Source organism: Periplaneta americana, chromosome 8, assembly GCF_040183065.1.
Source record: "Periplaneta americana isolate PAMFEO1 chromosome 8, P.americana_PAMFEO1_priV1, whole genome shotgun sequence".
Taxonomy (NCBI): Eukaryota; Metazoa; Arthropoda; class Insecta; order Blattodea; family Blattidae; genus Periplaneta; species Periplaneta americana.
In genome coordinates, this window is record NC_091124.1 from 13,511,825 (window position 1) to 13,532,536 (window position 20,712).

Here is a 20,712-nt window from a genome sequence, read left to right on the forward strand (position 1 = left end):
ATAGTCCGTCTCAGGAATCTGTAGGTAGAAATAAGAAATAGGCCTCTCCGCAAGTAGTATGTGGGAGGACAGGACCAATGACCACTCTGAGCGGAGGCATTGGTTGGACGAAGCTACCAATCGCTTGCAGGAAGGGGATCTTTCTATCTGAACAGTCTACCACGAGCATCTTACCCCTTAGCGACCTCGAGCTGATGCTGCCCGCAATACACTCCGGCACAGATAGACTCCGCCCCCATATGCGTCAAGTCACTCTACAGATTCCTGGAACGGACCATAGTCTCCCTCCTCACTAGTTATGGAGGGATAGCTTGGGAATTGACCGTCACGTAAAAATGAAGTCTCATGTTGTCCTCGTATTTCCCTTGTTCTCCTTTTATTTTCCTTGTTATCGTTATCTTTCACTTCTTCTCCTTATTTTACCCTTGTTCTACTTGTATTTCCCTCGTTCTCTTTGTCTTTCCCTTCTTCTTATATTCACCTCGTTCTCCTCGTCTTTCCTTCATTCTGCTTGTATTCCCCTTATTCTTCTTGTCTTTACTTTATTCTTCTTGTGTTCCCATTGTTCTTCTTGTTTCTCTTGTATTCACCTTTTTTCTTTGTACTTCCCTCGTTCTCCTTGTCTTCTCCTCGTTTCCTTATCCTTTTTATATTTCCATTGTTCTCCTTTTATGCTCATTATTCTCCTCTTATCCCCATTGTCCTCATCGTCTTCCTCTTGTACAGTTCTACTCCTGGTATGCCTCAGGTTTTCCTTTTATTCCTCTTTTTGTTCTTATATTCACCGCATTCTCTTCGTATTTCCCTCGTCCTCCTTGAATTCCCTTTGTCTTTCTTATATTCACCTTGTTCTTATGCTCCCCTTGTCTTCCCCTTTTACTCCTTGCCTTTTCCTTGTTTTCCTTGTCTTACTCTTATTTTACTTGTATTCACTTCGTTCTCTTTGTCTTTCCATCGTGCTTCTTGTCTCCTCACGTTTTCTTTGTCCTTCTCTTCTCGTTCTTTGTCCTATTATTCTTTTTTACGCTTGTTCTCCTTGTACTCTGTTTGTCCTTCTTGTAGTCCTTTGTCTTTCTTGTATTTATATTGTTGTTCTTGTATTCCCCTTTGACTTAGAATTATGTCTTTCTCCACACTACTTGAGGGTAACTTGGGAATTCACCGTAACATAAAAAATGTAACTTTCTCTCCTTTGTTTTCCTTGTATTCCCCTTGTTCCTCTTGTCTTCCCCATGTCCTTCTTGTATTCCTCTTGTTTTCCTTCTGTTACACTTTTTAAAACTTAACTTGTGCATTTTATGTCTTTCTTACTACGAATAAACGATTTATTTTACAGGAAGTTCAGCTTGGCTACCGGTCGAGAACACGCGCATCAGATATGTTTGCACCGCCAGCATAGGCTACGTTATTATCAGGCTGTAACATCCCCTGAATTTTTACTAATACAACTTTGCTTAATAATAGCATGCACACAGTTATATGTTTATTTCATAATGAGTACCCTACTTAGGGTTCTAACCGGTGTTAACAGGAATTGTTCAAACTGGTGTCCGTTTGCATTCAAACATTTCCCGCTTACTTTGATGAAATTGTTACTCACACTCATATGTTCTACTGTTTCCGTAATGCTTGCAGTTTCTCATCTTATATTGTTTCTTAAATTCGTTTATAGTGTTGGGGTTATTCTTGTATACCTTAAATTTTTAGTTTTTTTTTAGGGTGTAGTTAACAATTTCATCAACATATGTCGAAATGTGTGAATGCAGACGGACGCCACTTTGAACAACTAAGCTAGTCAGTTACCGGTACATAGGTATAATACAGTTTAATACTCGTTATGAAATAAACATGTAATTGTATACATACTGTCATTAATCAAAGTTATATGAGTAAAAATGCGCAGGGTGTTACTTGGGAATGTATGTCGGCCATGCAAACATGTCTTATGCGCGTGTTCCCGGCCGGAAGTCGAACTGAACAAACTATACCAATATTGCTTACCTTGCATATTCTTGCAGAAGACTTACGTTGGTAGCCATTTTATGGGTTAATACATCGAGATCTGCGGGTGAAAGAGATGGCACTCCATATGCTTCTTGGAAAGAGTATAGTTTAAACCAAGTGGGAGTTGAGTTTCCATGTATGTTAGCATCTGTCAGGTTGAAAATCCACGTATCGATGTCAAGTATGTTCTGAAAAGGAATCGAAATTGAGATGTAATAACTAATTCGAGATATATATGTAAAAATGCGTAAAAGTAACTTTTTATCTCCAGTTTTATTTATAGTGGTTTTAACTTCAACCTCATTTCGCAACTGTCGATTGTTTGCCTGGAGCGGCACATTGTTGCTGATAATTTGGACTCCTGCCATCTAATGGCCAGACCGCTTACCTCCACATAATCTAGCGATTCTAGCGGTCATGCCGTGTACTGGATGGCGCAGATAAATGTACCTCGCCTCCAGTTTGAATGCGAATGCGATATTTTGAATGCTTGAAGTTCCATTATCGTATTCTACCACAAGGAAATGAGTAAACAGCTACAACAATGGACAGTTTTATGCAATCATCGATTGTTGGCATTCTTCCTGTCAGTATTTCATCAGTCAGCAGTTAGCAGTCGAATTACGCGTATCTGTTCGCATTCTGTAAAATGATTTAGTCGATACAAGAAAGAGTGGAAATTGTGGAAGCATATGTGAAAACAGGTTCGATTAAGGAAACCCGCGAAATTATCAGGGTCAAGTTTCCGGACAGAGGACAACCGGCAAAGAGAGCAATACAGGGTTTGGTTAAAAAGTGGCGCGTTACGGGATCTTTGTGATTTTACCCTCTTTGGTGATATCTGGTATTAGTTGGCAACACTGAAGAGACGGCCAAATTAGCCTTTTAGGAACGGGTCTTACGTGATTCTCACTAGGGATGGGAGGTTATTGGAAAATAACCGGTTATCGGCTAACCGGTTATTTTAAAATAAATTTAACCCGAAGGAAGTTAACCGATCAAGAATAACCGGTTAACCGGTTATTTTCCGGTTATTATTATTATTATTATTATTATTATTATTATTATTATTTTTTTTTTTTTTTACATTTTAAAGTCAACAGGAAAATAAAATGAGAGGTTATTTGCTATAGAAATCAAGGAACACTTTGTAATCGACTGTAAACTAACCAGAACATAGTTGAAAGAACGTCATTAGATGCTGAATATCATCAATAGACTTCGTTGAATTGCCACACGCAGCATGCAATCAGGTTGCCGATGTACGGTAATATAGAAGAGGTGAGCGACCTCCCGGTCTCGTAGTATAAGCGGTTCATGTTAAGAGATGTGACTGGTCCAAATAGATGGAGCAGCTACAGTTAATGCATACCTATGTAAACACTTGTTTTTGCATTACTGTGGTTGGAATAGTCAAAACTTAACATTTGTTCAGTGCAGACTAGAATTCAATCAAACTTACTACAATGAAAGTGTTGCTGTTCCAAACAATTGCCCCTGGAATACCCTTACCCCCGCAGCCAGTCTTGACCCGTTGAAAAACGTGGTTGGATGCTATCAATTATTATGCAGAATATTACGGCAAAATAATGGAGGTAATTTATGCATTGGATAGCACAGACAGTTCCGCTGTTGCAGCTGTAAAATCATTGCCTTCTGAACAGCTATTGGAAGATATTCTGTTCATTGATTCTAATTTTAAAATCGTGTCCAAAAGCATCACCTTGTTAGAATCGTTTAAACTACAACTCTCAGAAGCCCTTAATGTAGTGTAAAAAGTATCACAAACCGTTATTCAAAACAACAATTCACTAATTTCAGAAAAAGTGAAATATAAGTTGAGAAACATTATTGCTAAAAATTCTGCCTATTCACAACTTTGTATTATAAATGATGTACTATCAGGTCACGACAAGACATCTGAAGTTGGTGTACTAAAGAGTAGTGACTTCCCGTTCTTCAGATATGCACCTATTACATCGTGTGATGTTGAACGTACATTTTCCCAATATAAAAGCTGTTTGAGTGACCATCGGAGGAAGTTCACTTTGCAGTCGCTCAAAATGTACGTAACTCTTCACTGCAATGCACATATTCAAGGATGCTGTGAGTATATTACATTAACTATATCTCACTACAAAATAATTTTGTGTTTACATGTTTAGACATTTCCTACTTCAGTGATCATTCATTATATTTCTTGAATGCAGGATACAGATTTTATTGTAACCGCAGTATACTGCTCAGTGTTTACATCAGAGGCATACTCCATCCGTTGCACGTCCCCTTCTCATACAGTCTATACCGCGTGAATAGTAAACCTTACGATTCTCGTGGCAATTTCACGAAGTCTAATCATCAATGACGTCCCTAAACAAAATACAAAAAATAATAATATACGAAATTGCACTAAGTTAATGGCTTCACTCACATTAGCTTTGTAAGTACCGGTAAGATAAATAAATAATAACAGAAATTGCATAATTTTGACAATTATGGTACATTTAGACGGACACACTATTCTGCTACAACCAATAAAATATACTGAAGTCAAAGTTTCTAGCCGTTTGAAATGCTCCAATACCTCCAGGTATAGCTATATTATAAGCCAATCAGAGAAAGTCAGCGATTAAGTTAGGCATTTATTATTGACACTGAATCAAAGTCGAATTTCATTTTGCCAACTATGGACAGAAGAAGTGAGTAAAGTAGTAAGCCATACCTCATCTGTGAATGGCCCACGAAACAATTTTTAAACAGGGTAGATTACATAAGCACAAAATAATAAAAAGAAATCTTTCATTCGGTGTATATTTAAAAAAATAATCGGTTGTTCGGTTATTGTGGAAAATAACCGGTTATCAGGTTAAACCGTCAAGCAAAAATAACCGGTAATTAACCGATTAACCGTATGAAAATAACCGGTCAAAATAACCGGTTATTTTTGCCCATCCCTAATTCTCACTATATTTTTTTCTGTGAGGCTCTGGAGGGGGGTTTACCCTCCAAAACCTCCTTCGCTGCGCCAGTGAGTTTTAAATTCATTGATAATATAGTTATAGTGCTCCTCATTGATTGGTGAAGACAAATTGTGAATCACCAGCGTCAAGATAAAAGTAACAATACTAAATCGACAATATCGGAGTGATATATGTTGGAAATGTATGTTGCTTTTCTCTGAAATCTGCCTCTTGCTTTCCCGACAAATAAGAATCGCAGAGGATCATATCGGGGAAGGCTGTGGCCATAATAAAAAATTCTTTAAAACGCAATTTTTTTGTTCTTCTGTGTACTGACAAGGAACTTTTAAAATCACCTCGTCAAAAAGCGTTTGATTATAGGATCGCTATAATTGCTCTCAGTTTGATATTTAAATTTTAAGGAATTCGACTTTATTTTTAAGGATTGTGAATATGATTGAGATTGAAATAAATTTCATGCAATTTATGTGTGACATTATCAGGCTTAGGATCCGGGACACTTTAGCAACAAATATACGCTCAACTTGACTGTAGAGTTCCTTGAACATAGTAGAGAGACATACTGTGAATGTAAACAACGATGTCAATGTACTGCGTTTTATTCTACTGTTAATAGTACAATCTAATGACGGTGGAAAATGAAGTAGGATACATACCTCACAAGTTTTCATGTCCCTCGACGACGTTGAAGGCGTTAGCGTTACAACGAACAACCATGTACAGTAGTGGCAAAAAAAAAAAACCGGACCGATCCTTGTAGCTGATTTCAGAGCCTTGTTCACTCCAGAGCACGATAGACTGGTAAGTAAGGGTGCTATTCATAGACATTTCGCAGCACGCGCTACGAACGTACTAAGCTAGCCCCGGCTATCCACTGGTTACTAGTACAGAATTCAAATCATATCCTATCGCTAACACTGGTTTATGAATACGAAAAACGCTGATCACCCACCGAAAGCCCTCGCTAAAAATGTCTATGAATACGGCCCTAAGACTTTAGTGGTTCGAATCCTGCCTGGAAAGAAACCTTTTTTTTTTTTGTTCTTTATTCAAATTTATTCCCAATACTTCTCGATTGCAGCGATATTTTACTACTTAATTAACTTCTTATTCCCAGAACATGAATTTTACCAGCAATCGAAAAGTATTGGGAATAAATTTGAATAAGGAACAAAAAAAAAAAAGTTTCCTTCCCAGGCAGGATTCGAACCACGAAAGTCTTAGTTCCCAGTCTATCGTACTCTGGAGTGAACAAGGCTCTAAAATCAGCTACGAGGGTTGGTCCGGTTTTTTTGCCACTACTGTACATACTTGCAACTAGTTCGAAAAAAGCTATTCACTATGAATTGAAAATGCACTGTAATGATCTGAGTTCGTTTCGTAGGAAGAGACGGAAGAATACTGTACCTCTGATCACAAACCGGATTTTACACCAACGCATAGGTAAACAAAACTCACTGCGCCACCTCACTTCATCTGTACTCCGTTGGACTCTAACTTAACTTCATTCTAAGTTGTCTCGGATTCTAAGTCTGGACATTAATGATTATTTCCCTTTATTTCTTTATTGAATATATGCCATATATACGTGATATTACTGTTTTTCTTCTTAATGATCAATTACAATGCAAGTGATATCAGAATAATGTGACGTAATTCATTGCCGTTGCTAAGCAACTGACGTAACATTTTATTCATTTTACACTTGAGGATTAACGTTTTACATTTAAAGTCTTACAGGGGTAGATATCATGAATAAAATCTTAAATACAAACGAATTAGCTGCTAGTAGGAACTGTAAGTTTTACCACAACTGTAAGGCGAATATCATGTTATCTCATGTCGCCTTTTGATCTCTTGTAGTCGAAATACGATCTGGTTATTAAAAATTTGACTGATGTTAGACAACCTTGCAATTGATACATAATCGTTAAATATCTTATTTTAAAAAAGAACAGATCGCGCTGAACGTAATAAACAATCAATGTGAACATGTAAGTAATGTTAAAAAATAGTACATTATGCAACGAGCCTATAATGGTATTAATTAAGACGCAAGTATGTTTGTTTATGAAACGAGCTTCATAATTTTCATACGAGCGTCTTAATTACCATTATAGGCAAGTTTCATACAACTTTTTATGCTCAACCATATTTCTAACTTGAAATTATTCACAAGTAGGTCATGTTATGGTTATGTAAGTGAGTAGCGAACTGACCTGAGTTGTGAGATGTGCGCAGACGCGAAAGTATTGATTTTTTCCGAGGCCGAATGTCATTGACCTTGATAGAGAATAAGATGAACATTAGTATTGATATAACCTGGAAATTGATTTAGAATTGAAAAACGAGATGACAAATTGAATTTATTTGAATATTATTTACAATTAACGCTAATTATTATAGTAACAGAACATAACCTTCTGCGACAGTATTGGATTTCCAGCCTCCTGACTTTTCGCTAATTGTCTTTCGATAGCATATCCGAGAATAATCGATACTTGCGGTTTTATAATGGTACAAAGGTGATTTGTCATTGGCTGAACCCCTGAACTTTAATGAATAGGTGTACTTTAATGAGGTGCATTAAAGGGTTACTACCAGGTGTATAATTACTACATTTCGGCATGGTCGAGCATAAAATAAATTATGCATCAATGTGTGATGATGAAACAGTGTTTGTTACACAAAAGTGTCTATTTTTGTATGCTGTATTCATTTGAATAATTCGTTGTTAATATATACCTTATGATTGCCCCTTTTTCTGACATACTTACGTAATTTGAGTCCATTGTGTAAGCTTTATAGTTGGAATTAAGATTGGTGAACGGAGTTACGCTTCCCCCATTGAACGCAACATTGTTTGCCCGAGTTGGGTCTTCTGTGGAATAGTATACATGGAAGTGGTCGTGATGCGTATGGCCGTTGAAGACAGCTGTTACTGTCGCTTCAAATCTGAAAATTGATTAACAAGTAATTCATTGTAAACATTGTTTATTCAATAGTAAACATACAGCATTGTATAAATACAGGGTGATTCAAAAGTCCGGCGACATAGACAAACTCCGTTATTAGTGCAGATAGCGAAAAATGGAAAGAGAGGAAAGTTGTTGGAAATGGTAGTTTTCAATCTAATGTGCTTGAATTTTTAACGTAGAATGCATCGTTGAGGCTCCACACTCGTTCGAAACACCCACCAATTCCAATGCTGCCAAATTAGTGGTTTTTTCCGCCAGTTCCAATTTATTTTAGATAGTATCATTTAAAGGGTTAGGTACAGCCTATAGCAGTAAAATTTTGGAAATATTCAACTTTTTTCTTCCATTACTATATCTTGCACAATAATGAAAATTAGTATATGTAAAACACTGTCCTTCTTCTATGTGAAAATAATATTTTTACGATTTAAAAAAATTATTTACATTTTTTTTTTTTCAAAATTCAGTTCACTGTGCAGTGATGAAGCATTTCCCACATAACTCAAAAACTATCCAACATTCTGTGATGAAATTTTTTGTGTATATTTATGCATGTCATATCTACAATATGATGTAAGATCACTTCTCTACCTTTGATAGATTGTCTGATAAAAAATAAGTTCATTTTAAAAATGGTCAACTATCAGTATTTTCTTCTAACACAAACTAAAAAAAAAAAATTATTTATTAAAGAATGTAGTTGAAAGAGCATGATATTGTAAACACGAGTTTCAGCAATAAAATAAAAGAGAGAGAACATGAAAGAATTAACAAGTTTAAGAGTTATGAGGTAAACGCTTCATCACTGCACAGTAAACTGCCGCCATTTTTAATTTTGAAAAAAAAAAAGCATATAAATATATATTTTTTAAAGTGTAAAAATATTTTCTTTTTCATATAGCACAAGGATAGTGGTTTACACATACCAATTTTCATTATTGTACAAGATACAGTAATGGAGGGAAAAAATGTTGAATATTTCCAAAAATTTTACTGCTGTAAGCTGTACCTAACCCCTTAACGAAGAAAAATAGTCGACATGCAGAGGTTAGCGATTATTTAACTTCTCACAGTGCAAAGAAACATTTCTTTACTTTGATAGCATAAGAATTAAGAGGAATTTCGTTCTTGCATTACAGTTTCCTCTGAACTTGTTTTGGCAACACTGCTAATAATTATCGTTATAATTTACCCAGTACACTATGGTGATTGCAGTAACGTAAATGCCCTCTTTAAGGACAAAGTATGTAGCAACAGGACATTTTCCGTTCTCATTGAGGCTAGTATCAGTTGTCAATGTCATCGGTGCATTCTACGTTTAAAATTCAAGCACGTCAGATTCAAAACTACATATTTCTGACAACTTTCACCTTTTTTCCATTTTCACTATCTACACTAATAACGGAGTTTGTCTATGTTGCCGGAATAAGATGGGTGCTCCTGTTATGGCCATGTTCCTGATATGGCCACCCCGCTATTGTGAATTAGTTAACTAAAAAATCCGCTAAATTGCAGCAGCATCCAGTGAAAGGGCATCCTGGTATGTCACTTGATCGTTTTCCATCCAGTCAGGTTGAGCAATATGGCGTCAGTTGCCTATTTTGCGGTTTTCATGTGACCTCTTCTTATTTTTCTCTGGTAAGTCTCCTTTGTTTTATGCATGTTTTTCAAAGACTTGTTTCATGAAAACATCGTACTCCATTCAGTTTTTAATGTTCTGTTGATTGGTATTGTTGTTGATGGCGTAACTTTTACGAGTTGTTCATAATCAAACGATTTTCGTGAAAGCTTACCTGCTTCTGATAATGGCCATATCAAATGCACCATGGCCATATCAATTTCATTTCACTTTTATTTTTTCACCTGACAAATTTACATGCCTTATAGCTGGGATTACGCAAAAATGTTGTATTTTAAGAAAAACAATTTAATTTTTTATGAAAAAACCTGTTTTGACTACACTTTTGAATTATAAAAAAGATTATTAAGTGTCATTTTTATTCATTTTACACCAAAATTATTTAATTTTAACACAACTGCGCTATCAAACTAAAAACAATCACGATTTGTAGAACATGGAATAAGGGTGGCCATATCATGTGCACATGTTCCTGATATGGCCACTAGGTAGGCTTTTGGAATTTGGGACTTTTTGGACAATTAAAGCTATTTTTATGGGGAAAGGAAATTGTTTTAAGAAAGTCCATTAGACTGAGAACGAGTAAGAAAAAAGTGGTTTACATTTTTTTCAAAATGGCGGCTAGAAAAATTCTCAAACCTTAGCATGGCCATATCAGGGACACCTGCTTTATTATGCAATAAAATATCGGCGTTACTAAAATGTTACATAATTTTTCATATACCTTTTGTATCTCGCATAGAGTGGCCAACTTGTCATCAAGGTGCGAATTAAGATTTCTGATGAGGGAGGGATAGAATCCTAGATAGAGAATACCATACATAAAATTATTATTATCATCATTCTATACGGCTCAACGCTTGGTCGCACAGAGTTGCTTGTCTTGCGTCTTGATTATAATAATTATTATTATTATAACCAAAGCCACCGTTTCTGACGCGTGAAATATGTAATGGGAACGTTGAGAGCGAGTATCTTATCTTTGCCACAGTCTGTAGGGGAGAAAACTGACAATTCTGATTGGCAAATTGCTGACGTCAGATCTGTTTAGAGGTGGTACCAATCTTAGCCGAAGTGCAACAGATGCCACTGACTGGACAGTGTACTCAAGGATACACCCCAGAAACGTGAAGTGCGAGTGTCTTGCCTTTGACGCAATCAGTGGCCAATAAGACTGACAACTGTGATTGACAGATTGCTGATGTGACTCTTGGGTGGTACCGTTCTCAGCTGCAATGGCAACAAGTGCTCACTGACTGGTCTTTTACTCAAGAACACGCGCCAAAAACGCTGGCACTGGTTGTATATCCATGAGTAGGCTTAAGGTAAAATGTGTAATTCCTAAGTTATAGATTTTTGTCATCTTGCTGGTGATGATAATATATCAATATTATTTGCTTACTTTATACTTCATAAACTATACTCATATTAAAACAATTATATTTTGTGAGGGGGGGATAGAAGTTATTCATGACAGGGTTGTTAATATGAATTTATGAGAGGGAGATAACTTTCCAACAGGGAAGAAAATCCCCCATCCTCCCCCTGCTTGTCGTCACAAAAACAAGGGAAACTTGGTCACGACAAATTTTATACTGGTACCATGTTTCGGGGCGTGAAGTCGGGATGCATTAATGGAATATATTTGTAATATAAAACTACCAATTTAGTTATAATACAAACATGATTTAGGTCACAATACTGGGTACAACAATATTTAAAAATATGCATGCTGCAGAACATTTGATAGTTTTATCTTGGTACGCAAAAAAATGTTACAATCATGAGTTTATACTTAAATAGGCTTTATTTGAAGGGTATTTTTATTACATTGTATAAAAAATTAATGATCATGATTTATAAAAATCAATACGGAAGATTTAGGAATACGGAAAAACTGGTCACCCTAAACTTTCGCAACAATCACATCTTTATTATATTGCTATAGGTATCCTACAAGCAAAACTCAGCTCGGACTCCTCGTGGCGCGCATGCTATATCCCTCTCACCCCCTGCAGTAGGCGTGACAGCATGCTGGGAACGGAAGCATACGTCATCTGCGCGAGACAGTCACGCCCGCTGCTTTCTAAGCATTGAGTTTTCCTTGTTGGATGCCTGTAATTACGTTTATTGAGCAACGGGAAAGAATGAAAATAATAGAGTACTCGTTAACACAGTGGTTCCCAAACGTTTTGAAGGCATGACCCACGTTTGGGAGAGGCATTTGTTTGAGAATCCCCACTACCGTATCGCCACTTAACCCCAGTCGAAAATTACAGATTTTTGTAAAATTGAAAACAACGATAATTTTACCCAAATGATGAGAAATCGTGTATGTATTTTCCAGTTCTATTTGACTACTTAAACTGTCCTTGTTGACATATTTTTCCAAGACTTAAACACTTTAAATAGGTTATAATTTTCAAGGTCAGGATGTTAACATAATAACAGACAGAGATAAGATCAACGGATTTATAAGGAAACTTGATTTCTAGTCGACGTCACTCTACAAAAACAAATCTGATTCATTCGAGAGCATTGAAGAAGTTATGAAAAATTGAGCCATAGCATGCATACCAGATTAGTTTGTCCACTTTATATTGTCATATACGAGTAGTCCGTTATCATTTGGTACACGGACATATTATCCACAATTTTTTGTCTATAAAGGATTCGTCCATTTTCAGTATTGTACATTAATGTCATATATCTACAAATATTTTATCCATTTTCTTTGGTCCACATTTTTTCATCAATTTTTTCTGAAGTCCTTTTAAATTTTTGTCCATACAACTAAATACAAGGCAAGTTGAATTATTGCAGTTAATAGAAAACAATTTCATCATTATTAATGTACTTTCTTGTGGTTTCCATGGTAGTGAAATTCAATTCAATCTATGTGCTAGAACTCTTAATGAAGAATCAAATTTTTGGAGTACAATTTGAAAGGTATTATAATGACATATTTACTTCTTTCGTCTAAAGGCAAGGATAAAATAGTTTATAACAATTATTTATATCAGTTCCACTCATTCAGCAAGAATGGAGATCGATATTCGTAGCTACAGTATGTATTTAAGGAAGGTAAGTACACATATGTTAAGAATAGAGCTGAAGTTTTTTCAACTGCAGATTAAAATAATTGTACAATACCGAAGAGAGGGATGAAGACGAACTAGAAAATAATTAATATATTTAATTTTTTTATTTGCTTCCAAAAGTAAATTTGTGGTTGATTTCATTGTATACGACTGAAATAAAATAGTCTAATATAATTCTGAGTATAATATATTAATCCCACAATGGACCTTAAATATTGTCGACTAAGAAATGTGGACTAAAATATATATAAAATGGAAATGCTTCTTCTCTCTGCATTTGTATCTTGTATATGCCTATTTGTATTCTGGTGGTGTGGTAGAGAATGCCTGATAGCCTTAACTCCGCCAGATTAAATAAATAAATAAAATAAATAAATAAACAAATAAATAAATAAATAAATGAGTGAGTGAGTAAATAAGTAAATAAGTAAATAAATAAATAAACAAATAAATAAATAATTTTTTTGCCTTATATTACCTTTTAACTATTTTAACATTCTCTTTGAAAATTAACTGTACAATCAGCATCATATTTCTTTGATGAGTGAATTTGCTCTAGAAGTGTTGGCCTTCCCTTCAGGAAACTGTAGAAGTCTAAGCAAGACACATTTTTGAAATTACATTTTGTGGTTAACATGGCCTGTATTGGATTCATTACAGTGACATCTGATGGAAACAATATCGAATTAATCAATGTTTACGTAATTATTAAATAAAAGAAAAGAAAAAGAAATATTTCAACAATACAAAAACGGGACGCCATTTTAAACGGGACACTTGGCGTCCCGAGCATATTTTTATCGGGGCAGGGGACGAGAGGATGAAAAAAGGGACAATCCTATTAAAAACGGGACTTCTGGTCGCCCTATTCTAAGAGAATTATACTACGTAACTACAGGCAAATCAGAAAGATCTTAGAGGAATGCAGATTAATAAAGGAATAAAGGAGCCACAGTGCAACTACTAAATAATAAAAGAACAGCCGCTTTCCTTGTTATATTGCTTAGTAAAATGGTCACAAGAGGGACACACGCCTTAACGTGATTAGAAGAATATAACTATTCACTTCTCTCTGCTGTCTGTCTGTCTGTCCATTCGTCCCTGTCCGCCTCTCCGGGTGTGTGGTCATGTGTTCTGTGAGTTGTTATGATTTGACGACTTTACTAACCTGTCCATGATCTTGTGAAATTCACGGCTCCACGTTCTCAGACATGAGTTGTCGCCAGATGGAATGTGGCCAAGAATATGAACTTTTTCTCCATTTTTCTCGGCCTCCAGTAATGTTTGTGCGAGCCATAACAGCTGCTCATCTTGATCCTTAGGATTATGCCATAACCACCTATGAAACATTTCTTTCATTAATGTTTTAATTAATTGAAATTTGTTTGACTTGTGTTACCATTACAACTTTCAATCAATATAGGAACGCATCTTTCATTCAGTTCAGGAGCGAGTCTGTTGGGAGCAATGGAAGAAATAAGCGCGTTCAAGGAGGAATAAGAAGAATGTCCATTCCCTTCACTAAAAATTTTAACTTAAAGGAAATAAAATGTGAGTAGAAAATATGAAACATTGCTTGCATTGAAACAGAGCTTCCGGGCTAAGATGCCGTGGTCTACTGGTGCTGACGTTACCAGACGTTTCGTCTACTTCTACTGCAGACATCTTCAGTGGTTAGGTATCCTCGGTCGAAGTCTTCTGCGCAGTTGCTACAGGTATCCCGAGCAGAAGACTTCGACCGAGGATACCTAACCACTGAAGATGTCTGCCGTAGAAGTAGACGAAACGTCTGGTAACGTCAGCACCAGTAGACCACGGCATCTTAGCCCGGAAGCTCTGTTTCAACTAGACACCGGCCATGAAAGCCTGCATGCTAAGATTGCTTGCATTTTTTTTTCTGTTTTTAATTTTATGAAGAAATTGTACATAAAAGTTACGGGGTGAAAACATGAACATGTTTTCAAAAAGTATGTTTTTCTTTGTAAAGAATGCGCCTGGACGTCGTTTTTAAAATGATACCGTGTAGGCCTACTTATTTGTTAATTCTTGTAATCTTCAGGCCTTAAAAACGTGCAAAATACAAGAACATGTTTTCATAAATTAAAAAAGAAATAAACATGTCGACAGCTCAGAAAATGGATATTTACTATTGAAATTTAGAATATTAGTGCAAGGCATAGAATTTAAAGCAAAAAAAAAAAAAGAAAAACAGCAAGGTTTTAATTCTGTCACGTGTCGACACTAGTCCACAGAATTTGTTCAAAATGATCCTCGATGTATGACTTGAGGCTTTCCCGGCGTTTGATGTAGAATAACTCTTCTCGGGTTCTCAGCCAGGTGAGTTCGAGATTTGCTTCCAAGCTTTCGACGACTAGCTCTGCCACCTTCTTCAGGGAATGAAGTGATGTGGGACCATGTCTAGCCACGGCAGACAGTCAGGACCAGCAACTAGTTCCTGATTGGCTACCGCTTCCACCAACCAGAATGCGCCTGGCGGTCGGGACTAGGAACTAGCTCCTGACTGGCCCGCAGCGGGAAACCCTATATACCGGCTAGACATGGTCCCACATCACTTCATTCCCTGAAGAAAATGGCAGAGCTAGCCATCGAAAGCTTGGAAGCAAATCTCCAACTCACCTGGCTGAGAACCCGAGAAGAGTTATTCTAAAACGATCCTCATTCAACGTCAAAAAGTGCATAAAGTCTGTCACGGAAATTGTTTAATGTATTTAGCAAAACCGTTTTTGTAATCCAAAGTAGCTCATATTTGCTACTGCAATTCTGAATTTTATTTCTGGTGATGTGAGTTATTTACCTGTCCAAATTTGTTTTCCTATTTTTATAAAGGAGTCTCTTGTTTCATTTTTTTTCACCTTCCAGCACACATTTGCTTTTGGCTTGGTTGACTCTTATTCCGATTTGTTTTGCTGCGTTTATTAATGTTACAAATGCCTCTATTAAAGACGTCTTTCATCTGGCAACTATCTCTATGTCATCAGCATATGCTAATATTTGGACAGATTTATTAACTATATATCCAGTATTTGGCAACACAGGCATATTACCCTCGCTAGTCTTTCTTATTCTTTGTATCACAGATCCAAACCTGTCCAATGAAAATTAATTTTCGAACGAAATTTAAAGTTATGGATTCCCACTAGGAGGAATGCAAAGCTAGGGGTTCTAGGTCATACTACATTTGTGGCATGTAAAGATTCTTAAGATAATTTGTCGTAATCAAAATTACTCTGAATGCCCACTATATCGTTGTTCTATAGTTCTTATTGTCAGATAACTCTCAGTGGTGCTTCCCAATATGTAAATATATGAATGATATAAGAATTCTCTGTAGTTATCTTGAAATCTTCTACTTCTTATATTTAGAAACTTCGTCGATTTCTCTATAACTCAAGAAATAGAATTAACTGTTTCAGACAAGCAGAGTTCAGAAAGGCATAAGTAATTCTATTTGGATGCACGCAATTAACTAATCAGCCAGACATATTTTCCATATCTATACGAAAATTTACTTTTAATTAAAAATAATACAAAGTTTTATTACGACTATTAGACTTTTACTTCGTCACACTACTTTTGACTAATAAAACTGTCCGAAAGGACGTCTTTAAACCAATCATGGCTGCTTATCGCAAAATGTTATCGCTTCTCTAGCATGTGTTTAATTTTATCGCTTCGCTAGCATTTGTTTCTTTTTATCACTACCCTAGCATTTATTTGTTTATTTGCCAACATTTCAAACTGCAAATTATTTACGGTACTATAAAACATGTTTTGCGATCGTAATTTGTTTCCTGCATAAATAGTCGACTGAAAATGGCGGCTCCGTTCAAACATTTTAGTGAAGGTAACATTAGTGAAACAGGAGTTTAGTAAGTTAATTAATATCTATTTTATTGTATTAGAGTGCTTTATTTCTTCTAATCTTTATGAACTTTCTTCTGTTTTTATTACCTCACTATTATTTGTTTGTTTGTCAACATTTGAAACTGCAAATTCTTTACGGTACTATAAAACATGCTTTGCGATCATCATTTGTTTACAGCATAGACAGTCAACTGAAAATGGCGGCTCCGTTCAAACGTTTTGGTGAAATAAAATGTCAGTAAGTCAATTAATATTTTATTGTATTAAAGTACTTTATTTTTTCTAATCGTGTAATAGTTAATTAAATCCCACTCGAGTTTTGTTTTTCTCTAGATAAATCAAAACCTCTAGTGAGATTACTGTTGATAAAATCAGAGGTAAATAAAAGACATTTATAGGTTATGTCGTTTCACTTACCAGTTGAAGGTGTAACACACATTGTTGTTGAGACCAATAATTCGGAAGCCAGGTTTCGCCAGTGCTGTGTAGAACCCACCTCTTAAAATAGTTTCTTTAGCTTCTTCTGGCAACCACACGGACCACAAGTCTGCTATCAGTTCATATAACCACATCGTGGTAACTTTTTCATCAGTGATATTATGTGGTGCATATCTGAATAAAACAATATCTGAGTAAGTCATGGAGTTAAATATTATTCATAATTATCCACTTGAAAATATATTTACAAGTCAGAAGATCATATTTGGATAAAATAGATATATGGTATATTTTTCTTTATCATCTGACATTTAAAATTATACATTTCATGTAACATTGCAAATAAAACAGCTTTTTTAAAATTTAAATTACGTATTTATGTGTTGTGCAAGAAACGATTAATGTATCTTTCTCAATGATCTGTTGATTATAGGCCTAATTCTTTAATTTAAATCCCAAGTTCTTGGGTTCAAATCTGTTCGAGGGCAATGGATCTTTAAGAACCAGTGAAATTGTTTACCGTGGTTCGTTTCAAAATAAAGATAAAGTTAGAGACTCCGTATCATTTATTTACAGCAGTTAAACGAACCATTTAATTGTGTCACGTATCGATACTAGTTCACAGAATGTGTTCAAAATGATCGTCATTTACCGTCAAACAGTGCATAAAGTCTGTCACGAAAATTGTTTCATGTCTTAAGTAAAACCGTTTTTGTAATCCAAAGTAGCTCATATTTGCTACTGCAATTCTTAATTTTATTTCTGGTGGTGTGAATTATTTACCTGTTCAAATCTGTTTTTCTATTCTTAATAAAGTAATCTCTTGTTTCACTTCTTTTCACCTTTTAGTTTTGGCTTGGTTCACTCTTATTCCGATTTGTTTTGCTTCGTTTGTTAATGTTGGAAATGTCATTTTCTCTGCTCGGCAGAGGTTTTTACTCTATATTTATTCACGCATTTATTTATTTAAATGAACCCTGTCCCTGATTCAAATGGCTCCAGGGAAAAAAAAAATGCCGCCAGTTATTCCTCGTTTCATCAAATTCCTCGATTTGTAGACAGATTATTCTATGGACTATTGTCTCGATTGAGACTGCAGATGTTTCTGTAAGAACGTCCCATGTATGTACTGGGTGTTCAGTTCAAAATGTGTATGTCGTCATGTGGCTAGCCGATGAGCCTAGAGAATTCAATGTTCCTACACTTCCGCAGAGGCGTATTACCTAAATGCGAGAGAAGTTGCCTAGCAAGCACGGCGTTCATTTTGAAGATTACTTACCGATACGTAGGGTAACGCCATTAGTGGCAAGAATGTGAACTGTTTGGAAACACGTACTGAAGTGAGTTTTTTTTCTTACTGTCGGGATATGGGGAGAGGGTTAAGACGATTACTTAAGTATTTGTTAACTTGGACGGTCAACATGGACACGGAGCATTTTGATTTGTGTTGTGGAATGTTGCCGTACGCAATCGATGATAACAAATACCCTGCGTACGACTTGCCCGCGCAAAACACAGTTCGAAAGAGGTTATGGTAGCACACAGACTTTACGGACCACCATCTGTTGCTACGACATTCAAGTTATGCCGTACGCGTTCTCAAGTTCAGATTGAACGCCTTGATTAATAGGCAACTTCTCTGACATAAAAGCTGAAACTCGCTTCAAATCGCTGACTCACAACAGTGACGTCATGACACACTTCGAAATGAACACCCAGTATAATATTATGTTTGTTTCAACAAGTAATTCAGAACGCGTTACGAACTACCTCTGATTGAGGTTCTTGCTGATATGTGCAGCTACAGTATTATCAGGCAGTATATCTTACTTGACGATAAGTGTCAGAGAAAGAAAATTGTTTGAATACATCTGAAGTCTGTTTGGTGTAGTATGTAACTAATCAGCAATGTATACAACGGAGGGGGAAAGGAACTGGCCACCCTATCCCATTATCCCTTGGGTTAGTTGCCCCATGAGTGATGCCTTATTGGTGTCACTTATGACTTTCAAACCTGTCTTCGGACAGTTGACTAAACAACAACAACAACAACCATTTACCGATAGGCCCACCTATACGAGTATTTACAATGAAATTACTGTGTTTCATCTGAATTGGTTTGCTGCAGAGCCATTAGCATGGATCTGTCATGAAAAAAATAATTAGTAATAAAATTCATGCAAAGAAGCAAGTCCATGCCCTTAACATATCAACGCAAGAGTCTTGTCTGTTGCTAAGCAACTGATGTAAGGATAGTGTGACTGTAATAAACAAGTGAGATGTTGAAATTTTTTGTACCGTAATGTTTTATTCATTTGACACTTGAATATAAACAATCTGTGAATTGATCTGAAGATTAAATATGGTATGATTAAAGTAAAGAGTGGTTTTATGTTCCAACCAATCAGAACTGACTAATTGTATGGCTATGATTACTTGACTGCCAAGTAAAATATTGCAAGCCATGCTTTTATCCTACATATCTCAACTCTGTAGAAGGACTCTAGCCTCATGTGATCTCAGAAACTTCTTACGTTTGGGCACAATAACCCAATAGACAGGCATGTCAATTGATGCCCACAGGAGCTTTAGAGCCCAGGAGAGCTTTACAGCGGAAAGGAAAGAGACAGACGAAAGAGGTGGTATATGCCGCTTGGTCGAGCTATATTCAGGGATGGCCAGCACTGATTCAATAGATAAAGGGAAGAGAACTTATTAAAACTGTATCCACGTTAATTTTTAGATTTGCCTGAGAAGTATAAGTGCATTATATGAATGTAAGTTTTAATTTTAATGCTCATTTTTCACAAGTTTGATTTTTTTTATTCAAAAGAAATATTTTCTCAACTTTTCGCACAGGAAAGTGAAATTTTCAGGTATAGGCCTATTTATATAGTAGCCTTACAGAATGTTTTGGTAAATCTAATATACTGTATATACGTATTACTGAAGATAGTGTATTGAAAATTTTGAAAGGAAATGAATTAACAAAGCAACTACTATTACATCATAAGCAAAAGATACGTGCCCATGTGTTGTAAAAATGTCAGCTCTATAGCTTCAGCAGATTTCGAGAAAATAATTTAATATTCTGATGATAGGAAGTTGCTCATAAATATCACCTTAAAAGCATAATGCGATAATAGTTTTGTTATGTAATATTAGTTACATTTAAAACAGATACAGTGCCTAGGTAACTTTGCTTTGTACTGTAATATTGTTTTGATTAGTTTATTGATTACTTTGTAAGGCTAAAGATACCATCAATATAAATTCCAACTTATCATGTCATACTCAATCTCTTTCTTTGGAATATCACTTTCTTTATGAATGATGTGTTTCATCCACTTAATACAATATAATATTATACTACTATGGAATTTAAGTGAGTATTCCTACTTAACTCTCTATTATGTTATTAAGATTTAAAACACAAGTGCAATATTAAGAAATCAGTGTTAGTACTTTTATTTTACAGATAATATACCTAAATAATATTAAACAGAAAGAAGCCATATAAAAATATCGACATAAAATTTCACGTTCCGTTTGAAGTTCGTGCACCACTGTTTTCTTAATCCAACAGGTTGCTTATTCATATACACAACCCTTCCTCTTTCCATACTTAGGGCTTGCTGCCCGCGCACGACGTCAAGGTCAGAAAAATGCGCTTGCTTTGACATCAC

At 35.7% G+C, this 20,712-nt stretch overlaps 1 protein-coding gene across 1 annotated transcript in view; it reads right to left on the reverse strand.

Moving 5' to 3' along the window:
• Positions 1-20,712, reverse strand: part of LOC138704501 (sphingomyelin phosphodiesterase 1-like) — a 70,177-nt gene that overhangs the window by 7,647 nt on the left and 41,818 nt on the right. The window contains exons 6-9 of the mRNA XM_069832429.1: positions 17,006-17,200; positions 13,872-14,042; positions 7,763-7,940; positions 2,002-2,192 (exon numbers count right to left, since the gene is read on the reverse strand). Of these exons, the coding sequence (XP_069688530.1) occupies positions 2,002-2,192; positions 7,763-7,940; positions 13,872-14,042; positions 17,006-17,200 (735 nt within the window). The remainder of the gene's footprint in view (positions 1-2,001; positions 2,193-7,762; positions 7,941-13,871; positions 14,043-17,005; positions 17,201-20,712) is intronic.